Here is a 25,516-nt window from a genome sequence, read left to right on the forward strand (position 1 = left end):
AGAGATGCGAGAGAGGGGAGATCAGGGAGGGATAGAAAGAGAGAGAGAGGAGGAGAGCGAGAGAGAGTGGAAGACAGAGGGGGAGATAGAGGGGAGAGAAAGGAGGGAGAGAGAGAGAGGGAGAGGAGAGAGGGAAAGAGTGTGAGAGAGGTAAGAGAGAGAGAGAGGGGAGAGAGAGGGAGAGAGAGTGTGGGAGAGAGGGGGGAAGGGAAGAGAGAGAGAGAGCGATGGGGGAGGAAGAGAGGGAGAGAAAGGAGAGAGAGGGAGATAGAGAGAGGAGGGAGAAAAAGGGGAGAGAGAGTGAGAGAGAGAGAGCGGGAGAGAAAGGAGAGAGAAAGAGGAGGGGAGAGAGAGGGGAGAGAGAGAGGGAGAGAGAGAGAGGAGAGGGGGAGGAAGAGAGGGAGAGAAAGGAGAGAGATGGAGATAGAGAGAGGAGGGAGGGGAGAGAGAGAGAGACAGAGAGGGGGGGAGAGAGAGAGAGAGAGAGATCAGGGGGGATAACGGGGAGAGAGGAGAGGGAGAAAAGAGGGAGGGAGAGAGAGTGTGGGAGAGAGGGGGGAAGGGAAGAGAGAGGGAGAGAGAGAGGGAGAGAGAGAAAGGGCGGGAGCGGGAGAGAAAGGAGAGAGAGAGAGAGAGAGAGAGGGGGAGAGAGATGGGGGAGAGGGAGAGGGAGAGATAGAGAGAGAGAGAGAGAGAGAGATGGGGTGGAGAGAGAGGGGAGGGAGAGAGGGAGAGAGAGAAAGGGCGGGAGCGGGAGAGAAAGAAGAGAGAGAGAGAGAGGGGGGGAGAGAGATGGGGGTGGAGAGAGAGGGGAGGGAGAGAGGGAGAGAGAGAAAGGGCGGGAGCGGGAGAGAAAGGAGAGAGAGAGAGAGAGAGAGAGGGGGAGAGAGATGGGGGAGAGGGAGAGGGAGAGATAGAGAGAGACAGAGAGAGAGAGAGAGAGAGAGAGAGAGAGAGAGAGATGGGGTGGAGAGAGAGGGGAGGGAGAGAGAGAAAGGGCGGGAGCGGGAGAGAAAGGAGAGAGAGAGAGAGAGGGGGAGAGAGATGGGGGTGGAGAGAGAGGGGAGGGAGAGAGGGAGAGAGGGAGAGAGAGAGAGAGAGAGGGAGAGAGAGATGGGGGGACCAGAGTATGAACTCCTTTCACCCAGCCAGCCAGTTTCAGCACAGACTTATGAAATTCCTTAAGGGTAAGTTCACCTCACAGAAAAATCTGTAAGGTGAACTTACACAGGCCCCCCCCCCCCCCCCCAGTCATGGGGGTACGTTTAGGAGCATTCTAATTGGTCGGCGCTGACCAATCAGAAACCGCGTAGCCCGTCCCGTCAGTGGGGAAGAAGAAGAGTGAAAGCCGAGGGAATCTCTAAGCCCTGGATCCGTGACGCGGCTATAGCGGAGCTCAGAACAGGAGATCGCCGAGCTCTGGGTCAGCAGGCCAGGGGGGGGGGGATGAGTAGAGAGTCCTGTGCAAGTTCACCTTACAAATTATTCTGTAAAGGTGAACTTACACTTTAACTATACAAAAAAAGCTACAGACTATACTGTAGAGATACAAAATCACAAACTATATATATATATATATATATATATATATATATATATATATATATATATATATATATTCACATTTTTATTGCTCAATGCGTTTCTTGGGTCAATGCAGAAATGTGTTGAAGAGTGATATCCTCATATGCACTTGCTTTGGAAATATGGATTAAAAAATCATTTGTACATTTATAATGATGTATTTGGATCTTTGGGGTGAAATATTGTACTTTGGATATGAATGTACAATGAACAGCCTGTACATATATACTATATATACATATATACATATATAATATATAATACATATTTTATTGTGGATCTCTAAATGGAAGAACAAAATTGAACTTTTTATATAATTAGTTTGTGATTTGTACCTCTAAAGTCCTGTATCTTGTTCTGTATGGTTATGGAGATTCATAAGTCTAATGTTTAGGATGTGGTACCTTTAATTAGGATTATATTTGTAGAGTCCCCCCCCCCCTTTTTTTTTGTTCTTGATTCCAGTCTCAGTGTAGAGGGATGGACAGAGGTCACTTTCAGGGGTGGAAGCTTCTTCAATGGAACTCTGCTAAGGATTGTAGTAGAAGTTGATTCTTCCGAGATTTGGAAGGGGTCCAGCACACAGGGCTTCCTATTCCTTTTTTTCCATAGAAGCACAGAGAGGGACAGAGGTGGGGGGGAGTACACAGCTGATCTGCAAATATAAAACTGGGTATGGTAAAGGCAGACTGTCACTGATTGAAGGCAACTGTGCGGGGGAGGATAGCTCGTGTCCCATCTCTGATCATCTATAACACATCCTGTTGGCTTCAATTTTCCTTCCAGAAGTTCAGGTTGGTAAGAACTTGGTGAAGGGTGGATAGGAGTGTGGATGGGGGGTAGAGAGGGAGTCGTTCACTGTACAGAAGGCTCACCTATTATGTCTGGTCTCCACGAGGCTCCGGCATCTCCAGTATACATACAGGATCTCTGTCTCGCCCTCTCTGTTCAAATCTGCCACCCACACCAGGAACCCTTTTGTAGGCAGTGTAACCAGGCACTGCACACCAGGGGGTGGGCAGGAACAGCGGGGATAGGGTGAGAGGTGGGGTGGAGCTTAAGGCTGGGCAGGAACAGCACGTTTAGGGTGTGGGGTGGAGCTTGAGGCTTGGCGGTAATAGCAGGGATAGGGTGGGAGTTGAAGGGTGGAGCTTGGGGATGGGCAGTAACAGCAGGGATAGGGTGGGGTTAGGCTTGAGGCTTGGTGGTAACAGCAGGGATAGGGTGGGAGTTGAAGGGTGGAGCTTAGGGATGAGCAGTAACAGCAGGGATAGGGTGGGGTTAGAGTTTGAGGCTTGGTGGTAACAGCAGGGATAGGGTGAGTGGTGGAGGTGAAGCTTGAGGCTTGGTGGTAAAACCGGTGTATGGTGGGGTGGAGCTTGGGGATGGGCAGTAACAGCAGGAATATGGTGGAGGTGCATCTTAAGGCTTGGCGGTAACAACAGGGATAGGGTGGGGGTGGGGGTGGAGCTTGAAGCTTGGCAGGCAATAACAGCAGGAATAAGGCAAGTGGTGGATCCAATCCAGCCTCTGCTTATCCTATCCATCTAGTCACTCAGGGGCAAATGTTGCTGGTGGGCACTGTGAGAGAGCGCTTCAGACGTTTATCCTGAAGTGACAGTTGCTGCCAGCCATCGTATATTCACAGACAGGTTCTCCTCTCCACAGACCTTGATGGACGGGAGAAATCTGGGTTTTTTATAAACTCTTTGTGAAAAAAAATGATGGTTGGCAATCCTTGTTTAGGGGAAGTGCTGAGGACGAGAGAAGACAATGGTGGCCATATTTAAAAAAGAAAACAATCTAGAGGCAGATTTGATAGAAGAAAAGATTGTGTAATTTACAAAGTTTATCTGATTTACATTTGTTGTTCAGTCGTTTAGTCATGTCCGATTCATGTCTGACTCTTCATGGACCATAGCGCGCCAGGCTTTTCTGTCCTCCACTGCCTCCTGGAGCTTGTTTACCTTCATATACATTGTTTTGATGATGCTATCTATCTATCTTGTTTTCTGTCGCCTACTTTATGAGTTTCTGGGTGTAAGAAGTTAGAGCAGATCTTTTTTCTTTCCTTTCCTCTGTCAGTGTGTGATGTACAGAACAGGCAGTGATAAGACTGAGCACACTGACTGCAGCTGGGGGTCCGCCTGCCATGTCTACACTATGGTCTTATCTGGTGATCACCATCTGTCTCCTCTGCCAACTGATGCCAGTTGATGCCAACTCTTCGGAAGAGGACGGTAAGACAAAGAAGGTGACATTTAATATTATCACAGGTTGAAGGTGATTCTTTATATATTATTTTCAGTCACCAATGATTATGGAATATTATGGTGAAAATCGGCAAGGAAATATCCTGGGCTCACCAGGGAAGGAGCCTTCATACCTCCATCACACATTGATGTATCAAAATAAATTTATTGTTAGAGGTTGGAGCTGTTCACATTGTTAATGTCATACCGCTATGAAAAAACCTTTAGGACTGGTTCACACCAGTCTGTGCGGTAAAATGCCGTATTTTACCATGCGGACAGTCATCAGTGTGAGGGCCAGCATTTTTTTAGTGGCCAACCCCGGAAAATCTGAAAATTCTCCCTTACTGTGTGGTGGTGTCCGCATTTCAAGGTTTGACTACTTGTTTAGTCTAGCTGAGAGTAAAAGCACTTTTACTTACCTGATCCTCTGCTCCCCAGTGGTGGACTGTCCCTCGGCATCCCCCCAGTCCAACGCAGAGCAATGGACCTTGCATTTGTCTTGGGACCTTACACCATTGGACCATGGGGGGGGGGGGGAGACACTGTTAGGATTAGCAATGTGGAGAAGTGATGATATGTAACAGGAGTCAGCGTTCAACGGACACCACACCCTAATCAAAATGGGAACACCAAAACCAAAATGGAGAATACTGGAACAATGTGGAATTTTAACCACTTCAATACCGGGCACTTTTATCCCCTTCCTGCCCAGGCCAATTTTCACCTTTCAGCACTGTCACACTTTGAATGCCAATTGTGCAGTCATGCTACACTGTATCCAAATGAAGTGTTTTAACTTTTTTTCACATAAATGGAGCTTTCTTTTGGTGATATTTAATCACTGCTGGGGTTTTTATCTTTTGCTAAATACACACAAAAAAAATACCTGTAGCACCCTCTACCTTAGGTAGTTAGGTGCTAGTGTAGGTTTTTTGTGTAAGCTCAAGACAAAAAAGATGATGACAGGTCCACTGATGGCACCTCTACCATATATGTTACTTAATACAGACCCAATGCCATTCACCCAAGTAAGGTGTTGCTGCCATAGCCAAGCAAACTGGACCAAAAGAAAAGAAAAGATGGGGGAAACCTCAGATGAGAGAACCCCGAGAGATGAAGTGGCTACTAAGACAGCAAAGGGCAATACTAGAGTCTGGTAAAAATGTACAAAAATGTATTCAAGCATTACTTCGGAACTTTAATGCATTCCTGCAATAGTTGATTAGTTCACCTTGCTTACCTGAGATATCATTTATCTATCAAGCGGAACCCTGCTTCATTGTGGTCAGTACTTCCGGGTTCTGCTAGCTACTGACCTCTACATGTTCATGTGTGACTGTTGTATACACAATTACTGCAGGCAATCAATGAAATCATAAATTGAAAGAATTGCATACGTGCAGGCATCCTTTTCTGAAAAAAAAAAAAAAAAAAAATATATATATATATATATATATATATATATATATATATATATATATATATATACATATATATATATATATATATACAGTGGGGACAGAAAGTATTCAGACCGCTTAAATTTTTCACTCTTTGTTATATTGCAGCCATTTGCTAAAATCATTTAAGCTCATTTTTTTCCTCATTATTGTACACACAGCACCCCATATTGACAGAAAAACACAGAACTGTTGACATTTTTGCAGATTTATTAAAAAAGAAAAACTGAAATATCACACGGTCCTAAGTAATCAGACCCTTTGCTCAATATTTAGTAGAAGCTCCTTTTGATCTAATACAGCCATGAGTCTTTTTGGGAAAGATGCAACAAGTTTTTCACACCTGGATTTGGGGATACTCTGCCATTCCTCCTTGCAGATCCTCTCCAGTTCTGTCAGGTTGGATGGTAAACGTTGGTGGACGGCCATTTTTAGGTCTCTCCAGAGATGCTCAATTGGGTTTAAGTCAGGGCTCTGGCTGGGCCATTCAAGAACAGTCATGGAGTTGTTGTGAAGCCACTCCTTCGTTATTTTAGCTGTGTGCTTAGGGTCATTGTCTTGTTGGAAGGTAAACCTTCAGCCCACTCTGAGGTCCTGAGCACTCTGGAGAAGGTTTTCGTCCAGGATATCCCTGTACTTGGCCGCATTCATCTTTCCCTCGATTTCAACCAGTTGTCCTGTCCCTGCAGCTATAAAACACCCCCACAGTATGATGCTGCCATCACCATGCTTCACTGTTGGGACTGTATTGGACAGGTGATGAGCAGTGCCTGGTTTTCTCCACACATACCACTTAGAATTAAGGTGTATTTTAGCAAACTCCATGCAGGCTTTCATGTGTCTTGCACTGAGGAGAGGCTTCTGTCGGGCCACTCTGCCATAAAGCCCCGACTGGTGGAGGGCTGCAGTGATGGTTGTCTTTCTACAACTTTCTCCCATCTCCCGACTGCATCTCTGGAGCTCAGCCACAGTGATCTTTGGGTTCTTCTTTACTTCTTTCACCAAGGCTCTTCTCCCCCGATAGCTCAGTTTGGCCAGACGGCCAGCTCTAGGAAGGGTTCTGGTCATCCCAAATGTCTTCCATTTAAGGATTATGGAGGCCACTGTGCTCTTAAGAACCTTAAGTGCAGCAGATTTTTTTTTTTGTAACCTTGGCCAGATCTGTGCCTTGCCACAATCCTGTCTCTCAGCTCTTCAGGCAGTTTCTTTGACCTCAAGATTCTCATTTGCTCTGACATGCACTGTGAGCTGTAAGGTCTTATATAGACAGGTGTGTGGCTTTCCTAATCAAGTCCAATCAGTATAATCAAACACAGCTGGACTCAAATGAAGGCGTAGAACCATCTTAAGGATGATCAGAAGAAATGGACAGCACCTGAGTTAAATATATGAGTGTCACAGCAAAGGGTCTGAATACTTAGGACCATGTGATATTTCAGTTTTTCTTTTTTAATAAATCTGCAAAAATGTCAACAATCCTGCTTTTCTGTCAAAATGGGGTGCTGTGTGTACAATATGGGGTGCTGTGTGTACATTAATGAGGAAAAAATTAAAATTAAATGATTTTAGCAAATGGTTGCAATATAACAAAGAGTGGAAAATTTAAGGGGGTCTGAATACTTTCCGTCCCCACTGTATGTGTATATATATATATATATATATATATATATATATATATATATATATATATATATTTGTTTACTTAGTTTTTTATAACGTCTGTATGTCCATTGTCTAAGTACCGCACCAGTGTGGGACTTAACAAACCATAACCAGTGTAGATATTAATTGATTCCCAGTAATTTGAGCAATGCTTTTATTCTTTAGGAAAAAACAGAGCAAATCACCGCGCTATATTAAACTAAATAATGCAAAACCACCTATTGACAAATAAAAATAAATTGTAAATGAAACCCAATCTAATGTGACAAATAAGTGATCAAATATATAAAGCAGCTGCTAAAACGTGAGATACACACATAACAAAATTAGATAAAAGAGGAGCAGCGCTGTGAGAAATATTCCATGTGATGAACAGAATTAGTACATAGGTAAAAAACCAAAAAATTGGGATAAACTCCAAGTTCATAGGTTATATAAACAACTGGATTGTCCTATTGAGAACCAATCTTGATGGTAAATACGGGACGTGAATATGGGAATCAATGAGTCCTTCACCACACCACTGTGATAATAAAATTGTGCGCTTACCAAATGGCAAGCTTAGAAGAGCTTGCGACCTTAACCCGGTCGGGGCCTTTCAAGGTGGAACCATCAAGGAGAGACACACCACTTGGTTTGAATTAGGCACACTGTTCTTCCAGTTACCACTCTAAATGGAGATGTGACCCCAGGCTAGGGATAAACCTCCAAGGAGGTATACCTCATCCATGGCTGCATTTCGCAGATTACTTCAGAAACTCCCTTTGGAGTGGAAGAGATTAGAGCCGCCTCTTTTATTCTTTACTTTGAATACATTTTTGTACATTTTTACCAGACTCTAGTATTCCCTTTGCTGCCATAGTAGCCGCTTTATCTCTCGGGGTTCTCTCATCTGAGGTTTCCCCCATCTTTATTTGTGTAAGCTGCTACTGCAGGTAAATTTAGGCAGGCCTATGCTGTGAGCTAGGCCTGTTTGTTTTGATCTGGGGGCAGGGGAGTGGTTTAGCATAGCAGTAGGTGACTGACAGGGACTTCAGCTCTTGGGTGCCTCCTCTGTGTAGCAATAACTCTCGGTGGAGCTGCTGGTTTAAAGCGGGCTGTTACCTTCACTTTTGCCACCTCTGTTTCACCGGCACCGGGTCTAGGGTCCCGTTGAGTTTACCTCTGGACGATATAGGCACCAAACACTTGAGTATGTTTTCAATGCTTTAATGAACCAATAATAAAGGAAGTAGCAGGAAGAGGCAGAAGGAAAGTTGCAGGGAAGCTCAAATACCTTTCTTTAGTATTCTTTAGAACATCATTTGGAATTGAACACTTGTAATTGGATGCACTCCCCCTGTGGGATTCAATCTTTGCCCGCCTGGATAGACCTCTCTCACCGATCTAGCAGCCAGTACGCAGCATGAACAAAAGTCTCTGCCACAGACTTGTTTGGAATAAAACCTGTACGATCCTCTGCCACAGGATGTATTGGTTTGCTATGAATATCAGACACAGCACTTGAACCTTTAAGCCAACCGGCAGTACTATGCAGTAAGATTACTTCAGGATACGTCCTCCAACTGAGTCACCAGGCCCCTCTCCAGACCAGCACTCTGCATGATCCTTCCATGACGGGTCCTCCCCTGGGATCTTCTCAGTTGTCCAGCTTCTTCACTCAGGATAGACAGCTCAGGACCATTCCACTGCTGCTGTGGTAGGCCCCAGACAGGCTTCTGGGCCCACCCACACGCTGCAGCGACGTGGGCCTCCGGAACGGAGGACCACGAGGTGGTATTCCTATTGCATACCTGACGGCCAGGAGGGCTAGCAGGTGGCTGAAAAAAAACCCTAAACATGGCGTCTGTCCCATAAATACCCTCTCCCAGAATGCAACTCGGAGGACCACTTCCACCGAGTTGTTCCCGGGACAGAGGAGCATCCATTCGCTTTAACACGTTGCCTTTCCAACACCGGCCCATGGGGACAACGACACCCACCGGTGCAGCGTGGAATCACACGTAACTCAGCCAAGCTGGAACAGAGGCAAACCTAACTCCACCTAACAAGTAACCCACTAGATTTACCTAAAAAGCTTAAAAATCTACCAGCGCTACATCTGTTTCCAGGGATAATGTTCTGGAAAATGGGGCAGGGAGCTGGAGTGACATGGGGTGCATGTGAGGAGCTCTGACCAATCCCCAACTAGGACTGGCAGGCGGTAGGCCTCCTACATATACCCATGGTCAGGCTGCTGAGGGAGGAGTTGTCGGCTGGGTGAATTGAAAGATGGAGCATTAGACTGTCATGTCTGAGGGAACCCCCTTTCTGGGGGGGGGTGTATCACAGGCAGGGAGCTCGGGAGCTGGGAGGGAGCCTCTCCTTACACCGTCATGGAGAGGTGTCCTGGAACAGGAGCTGGAAGGACAGTTGGTCAGCACGTCTGGAGTAAAGTCATTCAGGAAGGATCCAGGACAGGTATCGGTGAGTGGAAAGCTCTGGAAGAGACATGCCAGGGGAGCTGGATGTAGAGGCTGTTGGAGTTTTGTGTCAAATCGCTGCAGCCAGGAGGGCAGGCAGGATTTGCAAAACAGACTTGATGGGATCAGTAGTCCATCCACATTTATTCTTCTCAATTAAATTGGTTGGTACCACAGAGGGGTACTGCAGACCCCGGCCTACAAATGGCTATCAAGTAAAGACCTTGGGACTTATTCAGAGTGAGGCCTAGTCATGTGCTGATGGTATGTTTAGAGTCCGCCACCTTGTTCTGCTGAGAAGTGTGATGCAGGTACCATACCTCCCAACTTTTTGAGATGGGAATGAGGGACAACTATCAGCAAAAGTATGTAGGCATAGGACACACCCCTTGCCATGCCCTCTTAAAGGAGAATTGTACAAAAAACAAGATTGGTTAAACTCACAAGTGTTTTTTTTTTTTTTTTTACCACTTCTATTCCTTTATATTGGCTTTTGGAATTTACAAATGCAGCAATTTAGAAATCAGATGAAAGGTTTAGTGCTGGAAAACACTTTTTGATAGATAAAAAGTGCATTTTATATAATCTATACAGATCAGACCAAAAATGAGGAACAGATGAGGAGGAATGAGGGACAGAGGGACATTGCTCCAAATCAGGGACAGTCCCTTGAAATCAGGGACAGTCCTTGAAATCAGGGACAGTTCCTCAAAATCAGGGACAGTTGGGAGCTATGAGTTACTTTTATTCTACAAAGTACAATTCATTTTATGGGCATCCCATGTCCCTTTTCCCCAACCAAGTTCAATCCCCTAATAAAAGCAACAAAGACAAGCAAAAGAATGTTCATTGACTGAGAAGTGAGTCTAATGCCGCGTGCACACGAGCGGACTTTACGGCAGACTTTGCCCGGCGGACGGGATTTCGTCGAACAATTCGATCGTGTGTGGGCTCCAGCGGACTTTGTTTTCTCAAAAGTTGGACGGACTTAGATTTGAAACATGTTTCAAATCTATCCGACGGACTCGAGTCCGGTCGAAAAGTCCGCTCGTCTGTATGCTAGTTAGACGGACAAAAAGCCACGCTAGGGCAGCTATTGGCTACTGGCTATGAACTTCCTTATTTTAGTCTGGTCGTACGTCATCACGTACGAATTCGACGGACTTTGGTTGATTGTGTGTAGGCAAGTCTGTTCATTCAGAAAGTCCGTCGTAAAGTCCGTCGAAAAGTCAGCCGGGCAAAGTCTGCCGTAAAGTCCGCTCGTGTGTACGCGGCATAAAGCCTCGTACACACAATAGGACTTTGTACAAACTTTCCATTGGATTTTTGTACAAAGGGCATTGGCCATAAGTTTGTATTGCATACACACAGCAGAACTTTTTCAGCCAACCTTTACCAAATCACGTGGTTTTTCAGCTCTTTACCACCACCCTTTGGTCAACTTCTGTATTGTCTGATATTGTGTCAATTGACACCTTGCGAGCCGGGTTCACACTGGTGCAGGAATCCGACTTAGATCCCCGCCAATGCCAGGCACTGTGTTTGGTATGAATCTTGAGGGGGAACTCCACACCAAATTTTAAATAAAAAAACGGCATGGGTTCCCCTCTGGGGGCATACCAGGCCCTTAGGTCTGGTATGGATTTTAAGGGGAACCCCTACGCCGAAAAAACGGCGTGGGGGTCCCCCCCAAATCCATACCAGACCCTTATCCGAGCACACAGCCCGGACAGTCAGGAAAGGGGGTGGGGATGAGCGAGCACCCCCCCTCCTGAACCGTACCAGGCCGCATGCCCTCAACATGGGGGTGGGTGCTTTGGGGGAGGGGGCGCCCTGTGGTCCCCCTCCCCCAAAGCACCTTGTCCCCATGCTGATGAGAACAAGGGCCTCTTCCCAACAACCCTGGTCTTTGGTTGTCGGGGTCTGCGGGCGGGGGCTTATCGGAATCTGGGAGCCACCTTTAATAAGTGGGGGCCCCAAGATCCCGGCCCCCCACCCTATGTGAATGAGTATGGGGTACATCGTAGCCCTACCCATTCACCTAGGGAAAAAAGTGTCAATAAAAAAAAAACACACTACACAGGTTTTTATAGTAATTTATTAGACAGCTCCGGGGGTCTTCTTCCGACTTCGGGGGTCTTCTTCTGACTTCGCCTCTCTCTCCGGCCTCTTCTCACGGTGTCCGGTTCTTCTCCTGCTCTCCGGCCTCTTCTCCCGGTGTTCGACCTCTTCTCACGGTGTCCGTGTTCTTCTGCCGGCTCCTCCGCTATCTTCTGCCGCTCTTTTGCTAGCGGTGGCCTGGACTTCTGCGTCGTCTTCTTCCCTCTTCTCTTCTCCCGATGTTGACACGACGCTCTCTCCCACTGTAATGCTGTGTGAGCACTCCGCAATCATTTATATAGGCGGTGACCCCGCCCCCTTATGACGTCACAGTCCTGGGGCATGCTTGTGACACCGGGAGAAGAGGTCGAAAACCGGGAGAAGAGGCCGGAGAGCGGGAGAAGAACCAGACACCGCGAGAAGAGGCCGTAGAGAGCTGCGAAGTCGGAAGAAGACCCCCGGAACTGTCTAATAAATTACTATAAAAACCTGTGTAGTATGTTTTTTTTTATTGACACTTTTTTCCCTAGGTGAATGGGTAGGGGTACGATGTACCCCATACTCATTCACATAGGGTGGGGGGCCGGGATCTGGGGGCCCCCTTATTAAGGGAGCTCCCGGATTCCGATAAGCCCCCACCCGCAGACCCCAACAACCAACAACAACCAACGGCCAGGGTTGTCGGGAAGAGGCCCTTGTCCTCATCAACATGGGGACAAGGTGCTTTGGGGTGGGGGGCTGCAAGGCGCCCCTCTCCCCCAAAGCACCCACCCCCCATGTTGAGGGCATGCAGCCTGGCACGGTTCAGGAGGGGGGGGGGGCGCTTGCTTGTCCCCACCCTCTTTCCTGACCGGCCAGGCTGCGTGCTCGGATAAGGGTCTGGTATGGATCTTGGGGGGGCCCTACGCCTTTTTTTGGCGTAGGGGGTTCCCCTTAAAATCCATACCAGACCAAAGGGCCAGGTATTCCCCCAGAGGGGAATTTCCTCTCTCGCTCGCCGCAGTAGAAATATGTGTTTTTCCTATTGCAGCCAGCGTGAGATGTACAGTACCCTGTCTCCGAGAAACAGCACGATGGGATCGCGCTGGAAACATTCTCGCGGCTGCGTACTGTAGTTTGTACAAAAGTCTGATGGCTTTGTGTACACACGATCGGACTTTGCTCCATCGGACTTTTGTTGCCGGAAAGTTTGTGCGTTCGCACAGCCAACAAAAGTCCGATGGAAACAGAAAAAGTTTGTCCGATGGAGCGTACACACGGTCGGATGTTGCTCCAAAACAGCTAATTTGCATGTTTGTTGTCAAAAAGTCCGATCGTGTGTACAGGCCTTAAGGGAGGTTGGCAGCAGGGTGAAATGTGTGGATGCTGTAGCGAATATTTAAACAAAAAAAAAAAACGTTTTTCTTTGTTTCTGTTATAAAATTTAGCAAATAAATAATCTTTCTTCATTAATTTAGATGTATTCTGCTGCACTTCGGTAAAAAAATAACCCGAATCAGTGCATATTAATTATTCTGTGTGAAAGTTATAACGTCTACAAACTATGGGATATATCTGAAAATCGATCAATCCTGATGTACTGACATCTCATTTCTTGAGGTCCTAAAATTCCAGGACAGTACAAATATCCCCCAAATGACCCCCTTTTATTGGAAAGTAGACAGTCCACAGTATTTATTAAGAGGCATGGCAAATTTTTTGTAAGTTGTAATTTTTTGTCACAATTTTTTTGAGAATTAAGTAATTTAACCGCTTCAGCCCCGGAAGATTTGGTTGCAGAATGACCAGGCCATTTTTTGCGATTAAACACTGCGTCTCTTTAACTGACAATTGTGCAGTCGTGCGACGTTGGACCCAAACAAAATTGACGTCCTTTTTTTCCCCACAAATAGAGCTTTCTTTTGGTGGTATTTGATAATCTCTGCTGTTTTTATTTTTTGCGCTATAAACAAAAAAAGCGACAATTTTGAAAAAACACAATATTTTGTACTTTTTGCTATAATAAATATCCCCATTTTTTTTTTTTTTTTTTATAAAAAAGCTATTTTTTTCTCATTTTAGGCCAATATGTATTCTTCTACATATTTTTGGTAATAAAAATCGCAATAAGCGTTTATTGATTGGTTTGCGTTATAGCGTCTACAAAATAGGGGATAGATTTATAGCATTTTTATTATTATTATTTTTTTTTTACTAGTAATGGCGGGGATCTGCGATTTTTATTGTTACTGCGACATTATGACACACACATCGGACACTTTTGACACATTTTTGGGACCATTGGCATTAATACAGCGATCAGTGCTATAAAAATGCATTGATTATTGTAAAAATGTCACTGGCAGGGAAGGGGTTAACATTAGGGGGGCGATCAAGGGGTTAAATGTGCTCCCTCAGCGTGTGTTTTAACTGTAGGGGGGATGGGACTTGCTAGGGGATGAGAGAGATTGGTGTTCATACTTTGTATGAACACACGATTAGTCTCTTCTCCCCTCAGAGAACCCGGGATCTGTGTGTTTACACACACAGATCCCGGTTCTTGCTGTGTAACGAGCGATCGCGGGAGCCCGGCGGTCATCGGGCCCGCCGGGCACTTGCATCGGCTCCGGGGGCGAGCAGCGGGCACGCGCACCTAGTGGCCAGAGGGCGAAGCGACGCAACATAACATCATTTCGCCCAGCCGTGCCTTTCTGCCGCAGTAAAACTGCGACGGCTGGTCAGCAAGGGGTTAAAAAAGTGTTTTTTTTTGTCACTATCTTTAAAGAAAAGAGAAGTATGTTTTTTTTTAAATTCATACTTACCTAGCTGGATGCAGCATCTCTCCCTGGGCCCCTCTGCACTGAGAACCGAGCGATAGAACACCGCTGAACGCTCGGTTCTCACAGCTCTCTGTTCTGCCCCCTCCTCGCTCATTGGAGCGCTGGGCTGTGGAGGGGGCGGGGTGCGGCCGGCTCAGTCTCTCAGTGGCTTGCTGAGAGGCTGAGCCAGGTGTCTTTCCAGGGATCTAGGCGGCTCTGGACTCCGTGGCTGTGATGACCCGGAGCCTAAACCCACTTCTGTGATGTCATCAGAGAGCGGACTTCAGCCCACTCTCTGTTTTGCACTCCTGTGACCCGTTTTCAGCAAACTACATCCCTGTGATCCATAGAAGTACAGCCAAACCAGCTTTTCCCCGTACTTCTCCTTTAACATAATGTCACCAGTGCAGTACAGCACCATCGTATAAATGGTATGGTGGCGATCAGGGATACTGACTGCTGACAATATGTAAAATGCAATTAAAACAGTGTTTCAATTTGTGTAACTTATTTATTAGTTTCTTTCTTTTTTTTTACAATTTTTCTTTTACATACTGTGACCAGAGCAATATAATGTTACCATAGTAACACAGTACTACTCTGAGGAGGTGATCAGGATTTTTTAATTTTTTTTTATACACTATGATTGTTTAGAACAGTGATAATCGCTGTACTAAGCAACCATTTTTTTTCTGATTGAAATCCATTCAGTGTGTACTATGGTGATTAGCTGTGATTGGCCACAGCTAATCACATGGTACAGATGGGTGGCCCTGTCTATACCATGTGATTACTGTGACCAATCACAGAGATCAACACAATGGTACACAATGAATGGTATGAATGGAAACCCTTCATTGTGTACAATTGTCATGTGATTTACTGTGATGGGTCACAGTGTCATCAAGTGACAGATCTCACTGCAGCACGGCCCAAACCTGGGAGAAAGTCATATAATGTCCACCAAGGATGGCAGCGCTCCCACCTGGCCCTATAGACAAATGACATGGATTTGGTGCACATGGACAACCAATAAAACTTTTATTTAACATTGGCCTTAAAGGGATTGTAAAGGCAGAAGGTGCATTCTATGCATTAAGATAAAAAAAACTGCAGAGTGTAGCATTCCCCCTCAGCCCCCCTAATACTTACCTGAGCCTAATCTCTATCCAGCGATGCCCACGAATGCCTCGGCTGTCAGTGACTCTCCCTCCTGATTGGCTGAGATGCAACAGTGGCGCCATTGGCTTCCACTGCTGTCAATAAAAGTCAGTTAGTCAATCAGGAGAGAGAGAGGACAGGGCAGAACCCGGGCTCTGTGTCTGAATGGACATACGGATCTGTGGCTCGGCTCGGGTGCCCCCATAGCAAGCTGCTTGCTGTTGGGGCACTCAACAAGTGGGAGGGGCCAGGAGAGCCAAAGAGAGACCTGAGAAGAGGAGGATCCGGGCTGCTCTGTGCAAAACCAACTGCACAGAGGAGGTAAGTATAACATGTTTGTAAAGTCTCATTTTTTTTTCTATTAAAGATAACAATCACTAACAAAAAATAACAATAACAATCAAAAAAATATATACAGTACAGTACATTGACATAAAAATACAATAAAAACAGATTCCATATAGAGGAACTCCCCTCATTGGCAGTGTTGCACCCAATGTGTGATACATCAGGGGGGTCCACTGCCTGCCTTGTGAATGCCGCAACGCGTTTCACGGGAAAAAACACTTTTCCTCGGGGGGACTTCAAGGGGAGAATTATCTGCAATAATAATCATAACATGAACTAATCTCCTTTATATCATGCCATACATAATATAAATGCTATTACAATCATCAATTCTTACATAATAAACATATTAGGCTTAAAGAGAAAGTAAACCCTTCCCTGCTTTAAATGGTACTACTGGGCAGCGGTCATGGTTACGGTCAGGTGGTGGTTCACCCAGGCAAGATCTAACCCCGCAGTTAATCTAGAAGCAGCTATCCTGGGGTCGTACTCGGCGCTAAGCAATTTGGTATTCAGGGGCCCAAAGGCACACTCTGACATCACGTCATCTATGAGGACGACTGTGAGAGTCTGGGAGCAAATGTCGGGTAAAATAGGAGGTTCAGGGATAATCTCTCCATACACTCCACTATCGGGTAACCCCAAGCTACATCACTTATTGACGGTTCCTGATCCGGCACTGTGGGCTAGGTATGAAATTAAGGTGGTGCAACAGGTCATGTCACGGGGTAGAATAATTCCTTATGACACACTCAGGGATACCTTCCAGCTCCCCTCCAAGATGTTCTTCAGATATTTACAGCTGCGACATGCAATACAGGCACAGTTTCCAGAAGGGGTCACAGTGCAATCGCATGGGGTAGAGAAACTCCTGATCTCACAAAATGTTGACCGCACCCTCTCCTCCCTTTATTTTGCGATAGCAGGTGTGGGCAGTGATGAAGGGAGTAGACTGTATAATAAATGGAGGGGGGATATACCTGACCTTGCTGAGGACGACTGGGAAGAGGGGATCCAGCAGTACATGCCACTAATGATCTCGGCAAGGGATAGCTATATCCAGCTTAAATTTCTACACAGAGCATATTACACACCGCAGAAACTCTCCAACATATATCCAACACAATCGGATAGATGCCCTAAATGTAAGACTGAACTAGGCACTTTTATGCATGTTGTGTGGTCCTGCCCTGTCATACAACATTTCTGGTCGCAGGTGGTGGATAATATCAACACAGTGAGCTATTTGCAGATAGGGATGAATCCGATCGTTCTTCTCTTGGGAATTTGTGACAATATTACGCCCAACACGCACAAGAGATTATTTGTATTCTATGCCTCCTTTTATGCTAGGAAGTCTATCCTGCTTAAATGGAAACAACCTGACCCTCCCACGGTTTCCCAGTGGAGGGCCCTGGTGGACTCTACACTCCCGTTATATAAACTAACGTATATGAATCGTAAATGTCCCAAGAAGTTTGCAAAAATATGGGGAGAATGGACCAAGTAATGACAGCAGAAGCAAGTAGCTGATGGGTTGGGTGCCCCCCCCCCCCCCCTCTTCCTCCTACAGTGCCCTCCCCCCTCATTGGGTCTTTGTCTATTCTTCCATTCTCCAGCCCCCCATATGAATAAAGTGTTGGTAATAAAATGAGTAGACAATATAGTAACATGACACTGTAAGATAGAACAATTTATTCATGTGATATAATCACATCAATTATATGATACATGCATAGGATTACATGTAATGTTTCCTCTTATCACCTGTGAACATGCATTATACCATTGTTTTTCATGTATGACCACAGTATGTTGTTTTTGTATGCATACATTTCTCCATTAGGAGACAAATAAAAACTTCTGTTAAAAAAAAAAGAGAAAGTAAACCCTGATGGGTTTTACTTCCTCTTTGTTTCCCTGCAAAGGTAAAGCATAATGGGCAACTATGCATCACATAGTTGCCAATTATGTGTCACTTACTTGAAACCGAAGCCTGCGATGTCACCGCTGTCCCCTGTTCCACAAAGCATCCATCTTCCTTCCGGGTATCGCGGCCCCGCGCTGTGATTGGCCGGAGCCGCGATGGCGTCACTCCCGTGCATGCGCAGGGAGCCACCAGTCACGGCACCCTCTCCTTTAGAAACGGCACGATCGCAGACATCGGCGCCCGTCAGTGTCAGTGTTGATGGTGGAATCCCTCCCACAGAGCTATTGTGTTCTCCCAGAGGGTGGAGGGAGCTGTCCCGGCTGGGAGAATACAGTGATTATTGCTAGTGGCTATAGGTATTGACAATAATCTCATTAAAAATCTAGCAGGCTGGTTGTACCCAACTTTATCGATTGATCAACTTGGGTACATTCAGCCTGCCCATACATTGTTTGAATTGCATTTGGTCCCTGCTGAACCGAGATTTAAACCATGTATGGCTGGCTTTACTCAATAGAGTCATCAGGTCTCCTACACCAGCATCTCTGACAAAGGATAGATAGCCAGGTCTGAAATCCCCGGGGGAAGTGAGTGCAGAGGTCCTCAATGGAGCCAGCTGAGAATGTGGAGGATCAGGTAAGTATACAGTGCCTTGAAAAAGTATTCATACCCCTTGACATTTTCCACATTTTGTCATGTTACAACAAAAAACGAGGGCGGGGGGCTTGTTAAAGAAGATACAGTGCCTTGAAAAAGTATTTGAAATGTTCCACATTTTGTAATGTTACTACCAAAAACCTAAATGTATTTAATTGGGATTTTATGATAAACCAACACAAAGTGACACATAATTGTGAAGTGGATGGAAATGATAAATGGTTTTCCAAATTTTTTACAAATAAATATGTGAAAAGTGTGGGGGGGCATTTGTATGGCGCCCCCCTGACTCAATACTTTGTAGAACCCCCTTTCTCTGCAATTACAGCTGCAAGTCCTTTTGGGGATGTCTCTACCAGCTTTGCACACCTAGAGAGGGACATTTTTGCCCATTCTTCTTTGCAAAATATCTCAAGCTCTGTCAAATTGGATGGAGAGTGTCTGTGAACAGCAATTTTCAAGTCATGTCACATATTCTCAATTGGATTTAGGTCTGGGCTTTGACTGGGCCATTCTAACACATGAATATGCTTTGATCTAAACCATTCCATTGTAGCTCTGGCTGTATGTTTAGGGTAGTTGACCTGCTGGAAGGTGAACCTCCGTCCCAGTCTCAAGTCTTTTGCAGACTCTAACAGGCTTTCTTCTAAGATTGCCCTGCATTTGGCTCCATCCATCTTCCCATCAACTCTGACCAGCTTCCCTGTTCCTGCTGAAGAAAAGCATCCCCACAACATGATGCTGCCACCACCATGTTTCACGGTGGGGATGGTATGTTCAGGGTGATGTGCAGTGTTAGTTTTCCGCCACACATAGCGTTTTGCTTTTAGGCCAAAAAGTTTGATTTTGGTCTCATCTGACCAGAGCACATTCTTCCACATTTTGCTTTGTCCCCCACATGGCTTCCCAGAAACTGCATTATGGGACTTCTTATGGCTTTCTTCTTGCCACTCTTCCATAGAGGCAAGATTTGTGGAGAACACGACTAATAGTTGTCCTGTGGACAGATTCTCCCACCTGAGCTGTGGATCTCTGCAGCTCCTCCAGAGTTACCATGGACCTCTTGGCTCTTCTCTGATGAATGCTCTCCTTGCCCGGCCGGTCAGTTTAGGTGGACGACCATGTCTTGGTAGGTTTGCAGTTGTGCCATACTCTTTCCATTTTCCATAGATGGATTAAACAGAGCTCCTTGAGATGTTCAAAGCTAACCCTCGTATACTCCACATTCCAGGTACCACCCTCAAAGAGGGGGATAGTCTATGGACACTAAATGTTGCAAACGATCACGCAAGATATCCGGTTACTGTCCCATAGAGTAGTTTGGCGGTTTATAATTGGTAGCCATGTCCTCCATGGCTTATTCACTCCTTACTGTTCGCAAGCCTACTACTGATGAGGGAGGCCGGGATAATCATTAGCATAATTTCACTCCCAACTCTGCTGCTAAAATGGACCAAACCTGCAGTAAAGCCTGTGTATTGCAGACTTTCCCGTGACTCAAACTAAGAGCTGTGGAGAAATGTCATCCTGCAATATTGAATACAGTATAAAGTCTCATAAAAAGCAGGCCATATAGGGATTTAATAGTTCCAATTACTTCCTTCCTCTGAAACAAGAAGACGGGTTTGAAGCTCAAAGTGCCAATAACCAATAGATCACAGACAATGTGGCAGAAACATAGAGATAAGTTACAAAGTCTCTCAGTTAGTAAACAACATTGCTCCGCATGAATCCATTCATTAACATAACAGACGGGGTGTAACAGCTGAGACTTTTGTGTGAAGATAGGCTGAGCAGTATCCAGTATAGTCTTTGCCGTACGGCTAGTAATGTGTATAAAGTATAGAGAGTTCACCTTGAATAGGTGCTTACCCCTCCTTTGGCCGTTGTATTTATGGCAGCGATTTCCTAAAGGCTCTGTATATTCCTTTTGCTCGTCTTTACTTTCACACGTGTTGTTTGTTTGTCTGCTCACGAACGGGATTTGTTTCCCTCGCGTCTGCGACTCAAAGAGGCTTTCACCGCTTGCTTTCAGGGAGGTTGACCCCAGGTATTTCCAGTATAATGGCATAGTGGTACACTAGAGGGGATGCCGGTTGCACCGCCTCTGGTGAACCTAACGCCTTTAATTTAATTTTGTTTCATCAATAAAGTCTTATATCATTTGCTAATAGACTGTAGCTGATTCTCCTATTTTTACCTTTCTGGTGACATCTCTTTGTCCCCACAACTTAGTTCTACAGTTCATCCATGTGACCCCTGGTGGCCATCTTGGGTCAGCAGGGTCTATAAGTCCCTGCCTTTGTGTTGTGGCACACAGTGGGTAGAGTAGGGAGAGAGACCCCGTCTGACAGAGAAAGTGATTAGTGGCAGGGAAAGGTTCCTGACAAGGAGGGATAAGCTAAGGACTGCTATCCCTAAGGAGGATTGCTGTCGGTGCATCTGGCCTCATTGCACCTCTGCCTAGAACTGAACTGTGAGTGTTCTCCCCAGGCGGTGTTCTCCCACTGGGGCGTTTGTATTTGGCATTCTCTTCAATACAAGCTTCATGTTTTATTGCAACCGGACTCTGTGTCTGCACTCACATGCAAGATAATGGCACTGCAACCCAATCATGCAATCAGGGCCAGAAAGAGCTCTCTGTTTCCACTCACCATGCCTGACTGATGGTCTCCACCCTGCAACACAAGAATCTTTCCACATAGATGGTTGCTGACTTCATCTACTGTGCATGAAAGGACTCTGTTTCTTTACTGCCACCGCATCACGCTGCACCCACCAAAAGCTGGTCACAAATCGACACTGTATTACCAAAAGTATTGGGACACCGGCCTTTACATGCACATGAACTTTAATGGACTCCCAGTCTTAGTCCGTAAGGTTCAGTATTGAGTTGGTCCACCATTTGCAGCTTTAACAGCTTCAACTCTTCTGGGAAGTCTGTCCACAAGGTTTAGGAGTGTGTCTATGGCAGTGGTTCTCAACTCCGGTCCTCAGGACCCACTAACAGGCCAGGTTTGCAAGATAACTGAAATACATCACAGGTGATATCATTTGCTGCTCAGTGATTGCAGTATTCTAGTCTGCTTCTCCCCAAGGTAATACTTAAAATCTGGCCTGTTGATGGGTCCTGAGGACTGGAGTTGAGAACCACTGGTCTATGGGAATGTTTGACCATTCTTCCAGAAGCTCATTTGTGAGGTCAATCACTGATGTTGGATGAAAAGGCCTGGCTTGCAGTCTTTGCTCTATTTCATGCCAAACATGTTATATCAGGTTGAGGTTAGGACTTTGTGGGGGCCAGTCAAGTTCCTCCACCCCAAACTCGCTCATCCATGTCTTTATGGACCTTGCTTTGTGCACTGGTGTGCAGTAATGTTGGAACAGGAAGGGGCCACGTCCAAAATGCTCCCACAAATGTGGGAGTATGAAGTTGTCCAAAATGTCTTGCCATGCTTAAGGGTTCCTTTACTGGAACTAAGGGGCCAAGCCCAACCCCTGAAAAACACCCCCACACCATAATCCCCACCAAATGATTTGGTCCAGTGCGCAAAGCAAGGTCCATAAAGACATGGATGAGCGAGTTTTGGGTGGAGGAACTTGACTGGCCTGCACGGAGTCCTGACCTCAACCCGACTAAACACCTTTGGGATGAATTAGAAGAAACTGTGAGCCAGGCCTGCTCGTCCAACATCAGGGCCTGACCTCACAAATGCGAATGGAAATGGAAGAATGGTCAAACATTTCCATAGACACACTCTTAAACCTTGAGGACAGACTTTCCAGAAGAGTTGAAGCTGTTTTAGCTGCAAAGGGTGGGCCAACTCAATATTGAACCCTACGGACTAAGACTGGGATGCCATTAAAGTTCATGTGCGTGTAAAGGCAGGTGTCCCAATACTTTTGGTAATATAGTGTATGTGTGAATGGGCCCTTAACCCCTTTGTGAAAAAAAAACTTAAAGCCTGAACACAGTTTTGCAACTTTGGCATATGTTGGTAAAACTGGATTAAAAATTTTTAAGTACTTAGTACTGCTTTCATAAATTGCTCTAGCTCAATGGCACTCGTGAATTGGAGTGAACGTCTTGGTTTATGACCTTTTGGACATTCATGGTCCTTACTAGGCATATTTGAGAATCTTTGTGTCTCATCAGAAGGTCAGGAAACAACAATGTGGTTATTTACGCAAATTCATTCTTCATTCTGCAGTGTTAGCAAAGTTGTTGACAACAAGGGAAATAGTTGGAGATATGGAAACTGGCTAAGTGCCAGCCAGAAGGCAAGTCTGATAGAACCAAGTCCATGGTTTGCACCTAGAATGGTCCCCGACTCCAACTAATCTGTGATAGAAAAATGATGTGATTGTGATCTGATGAAAAGCTTGCAAAGTTTTGCTCACTTGGTTGAAGATTAATCTCCCAGAGTCTCTCTTATTTGTTCCATCACATACATTTCACACATTCCTGTTTATTAACCACTTGACCTCCCCACTTCATGACCGGGGCATTTTTGCTACTCAGCACCGCGCTACTTTAACGGGCAATTGGACATGTGCACTGCCGAAAAATGTGTTAGTTTTCGTTTTATTTGTTTGTTTTTTTTTCTTTTTTTGGGTCATTCGTTATGATCAAAATTAATTATTTTGAATAGATTTGTAACTTCCAAAAAATTTGAATTATTTATGTTCTATTTGTTTAGATGCGGTATTCGTAAATTTGAAAATTCGAAAATTCGGAAAATTCGAAAATCTGAAATTTACAAAAAATATCTAATAATAACTAACTATTAAATTATAGGCATTGGAATTTTCTTTCAAATTTGGCTGTTTATGAACGTAACATATGAATTTATTCGAAGTTACGAATTATCCGAAATAACGAATGCCGCATCTAAATGAATGGATCGTAACAAATTAATGTTAATAAATAATAACAATAGTAAAAAGTTATTATTATTATTAATATTATTTATTATTATTAATTAGTTACGTTCCATTTGTTTAGATATGGCATTTGTTATTTCAGATAATTCGTAACTTTGGATAAATTCGTATTCGTTACGTTCACTAACAGCCAAATTTGAAAGAAGATTCCAATACCTATAATTTAATAGTAATAGTTAAGTTATTATTAGTTAGCTGTTATTTCCGAATTTTTGGGGTTTTCGTATTTACGAATATTCGAATTTATGAATATAGTCGGAAAAATTTGTTAAATGGGTTTTTGTTAATTCAGATATTTCCGAATTAATGAACTTGTCGAAATTAGTATAAAAAAACAAATTCGGAACTAAACAAATTGCACATATCTAATGCCCACACTCAAATGGGAGCGGGCTCGCAGGAAATAGCAAAGTACATTTTTTTAACAAGAAAAAAAATGCTAAAACATACATTTATCACTCCGCTTTAATCAATGGGCAATCAAAGGGGTTAACTGTGTGCCTTATGCCGCGTACACACGATCGCACATTCCGAAAACAAAATCCATGTTTTTTTTTCCGACGGATGTTGGCTCAAACTTGTCTTGCACACACACGGTCACACAAAGTGGGTCAAAAATTGCGAATGTCAAGAACGCGGTGACGTGCAACGCGTACGACGAGCCGAGAAAAATGAAGTTCAATAGCCAGTGCGGCTCTTCTGCTTGGTTCCGAGCATGCGTTGAACTTTGTGCGTCGGAATTGGCTACACACGATCGGAATTTACGAGAACGGATTTTGTGGTCGGAAAATTTGAGATCCAGAACTCAAATTTTGTGTGTCGGAAATTCCGAAAAAAAAAGTCAGATGGAGCTTACACACGGTCGGAATTTCTGACAACAAGCTCCGATCGCACATTTGCCGTCGGAAAGTCTGACCGTGTGTATGGGGCATAATAATATGTAATGCTTCTACTTTCTGATCTGGCTGTTTTTTCCCCCTGCTTTTCAGGGGGAAGAGACAGCTAAATTGCTGTTCCCTGTACACAGAGTTCTGTGTGTTTTGAAAAGGCAGAACTCAGTGCTGTGATTGGACACAGCCATTCAGCATGTTTCAGTCAAAACCATTGGATGAAATCTGCTGCCAAACGCATGCTGTGTCCAATCACAGCACGGGTCGGCAGGCACGCCCAAAACCCGGAAGAAGGCCGGTCACGTACATGTACATGACTGTGCCTGTACCTGCCGTCCACTCGCAGTATATTTATTGTGAGCGATCGGCAGGCTGTTAACTCTCTACAAGGTAGGAGGAGCTGAAGGGAACTTGATCACCAGGCATGTGATGGTCACGGTCCCAATTGCCCCAACAAACCATTGTTCTGACACTGTGTATAAGAAGTCCTCCTTATTCTGGGCATGCCATCCAAATAATAACCACGTTATAGGAAGCCAACATACCTAAACCCAAGAACAAAAATGTCATATATTGCAGCTGATTGGTCCTTAGATGTGGTGGCTGCTGAAGTTTTCTTTTCCAAGTTTGTTGTCACCTGATGATCCTGCCAGAAACACACTTCCTGTCCCAGGGAGGCGGTGTTTACTCACTGTACTCATCATAGCATATTGAGGGGCGCTTTTTAGTTCACAGAGTATAGCCTGGAAAGCTGATAACAGTGATTGATATAACTGTAGCGCACCCCTCAGGAGCCGCTGGTGAACTGACTCTTTTCCCCAGTTAGCGCACACACAGCCAGGGGCAAAGCATTTTCTTCATTCTTCCACTGGCTCAAAAGGGACCACCAAGGGGTGTCTTTTTAGGGTTTTATTGTAGTGATAAAATTGGATGGGGTAAAGGGACCATGGGATACCCCAAACTGGTGAACTGAACTCTTTGTGCTGCAAAAAATGTCCCATAGAATCTCTAATTCTGGTAGGTGACTAGGACTTTCCTGAGAGACCAAAGCTGCACACAGTCACTAACTTCCAGCACCGGGGTCATCTACTCACACAACCACAGGATCATCAGTTGCCCCTTTCCTATATCGACCAAGTACTCCCCATTGAGGGAGATATAGGCTCACACCATAGGACAGCGGGACACCTTTTCCCCAACTTCCTCCTGGTACTCTCCAGTGACCTTCTCCAGACCCAAACAACTCCAGGACTAGACTCTGCAAA

At 45.1% G+C, this 25,516-nt stretch overlaps 1 protein-coding gene and 1 long non-coding RNA gene across 3 annotated transcripts in view; one reads left to right on the forward strand and one right to left on the reverse strand.

Annotated features, from left to right (window-relative positions):
- Positions 1–2,593, reverse strand: part of LOC141122008 (uncharacterized) — a 61,060-nt gene extending 58,467 nt beyond the window's left edge. Inside the window, exon 1 of the long non-coding RNA XR_012240610.1 lies at positions 2,460–2,593. This is a non-coding gene — a long non-coding RNA (uncharacterized lncRNA). The remainder of the gene's footprint in view (positions 1–2,459) is intronic.
- The window catches only part of LOC141121997 (uncharacterized), a 267,457-nt gene continuing 244,155 nt past the window's right edge, over positions 2,215–25,516 (forward strand). Inside the window, exons 1-2 of one of the 2 annotated variants that reach the window (XM_073611785.1) lie at positions 2,215–2,378; positions 3,670–3,824. In XM_073611785.1, coding sequence (XP_073467886.1) covers positions 3,737–3,824 — 88 coding nt within the window. In that variant the 5' untranslated portion in view covers positions 2,215–2,378; positions 3,670–3,736. Of the gene's footprint in view, positions 2,379–2,861; positions 2,903–3,669; positions 3,825–25,516 lie in introns of those variants that run through there. The other variant, XM_073611794.1, reaches the window with a different exon arrangement.

The sequence above is a fragment of the Aquarana catesbeiana genome, linkage group LG01 (genome assembly GCF_042186555.1).
Source record: "Aquarana catesbeiana isolate 2022-GZ linkage group LG01, ASM4218655v1, whole genome shotgun sequence".
NCBI lineage: Eukaryota > Metazoa > Chordata > Amphibia > Anura > Ranidae > Aquarana > Aquarana catesbeiana.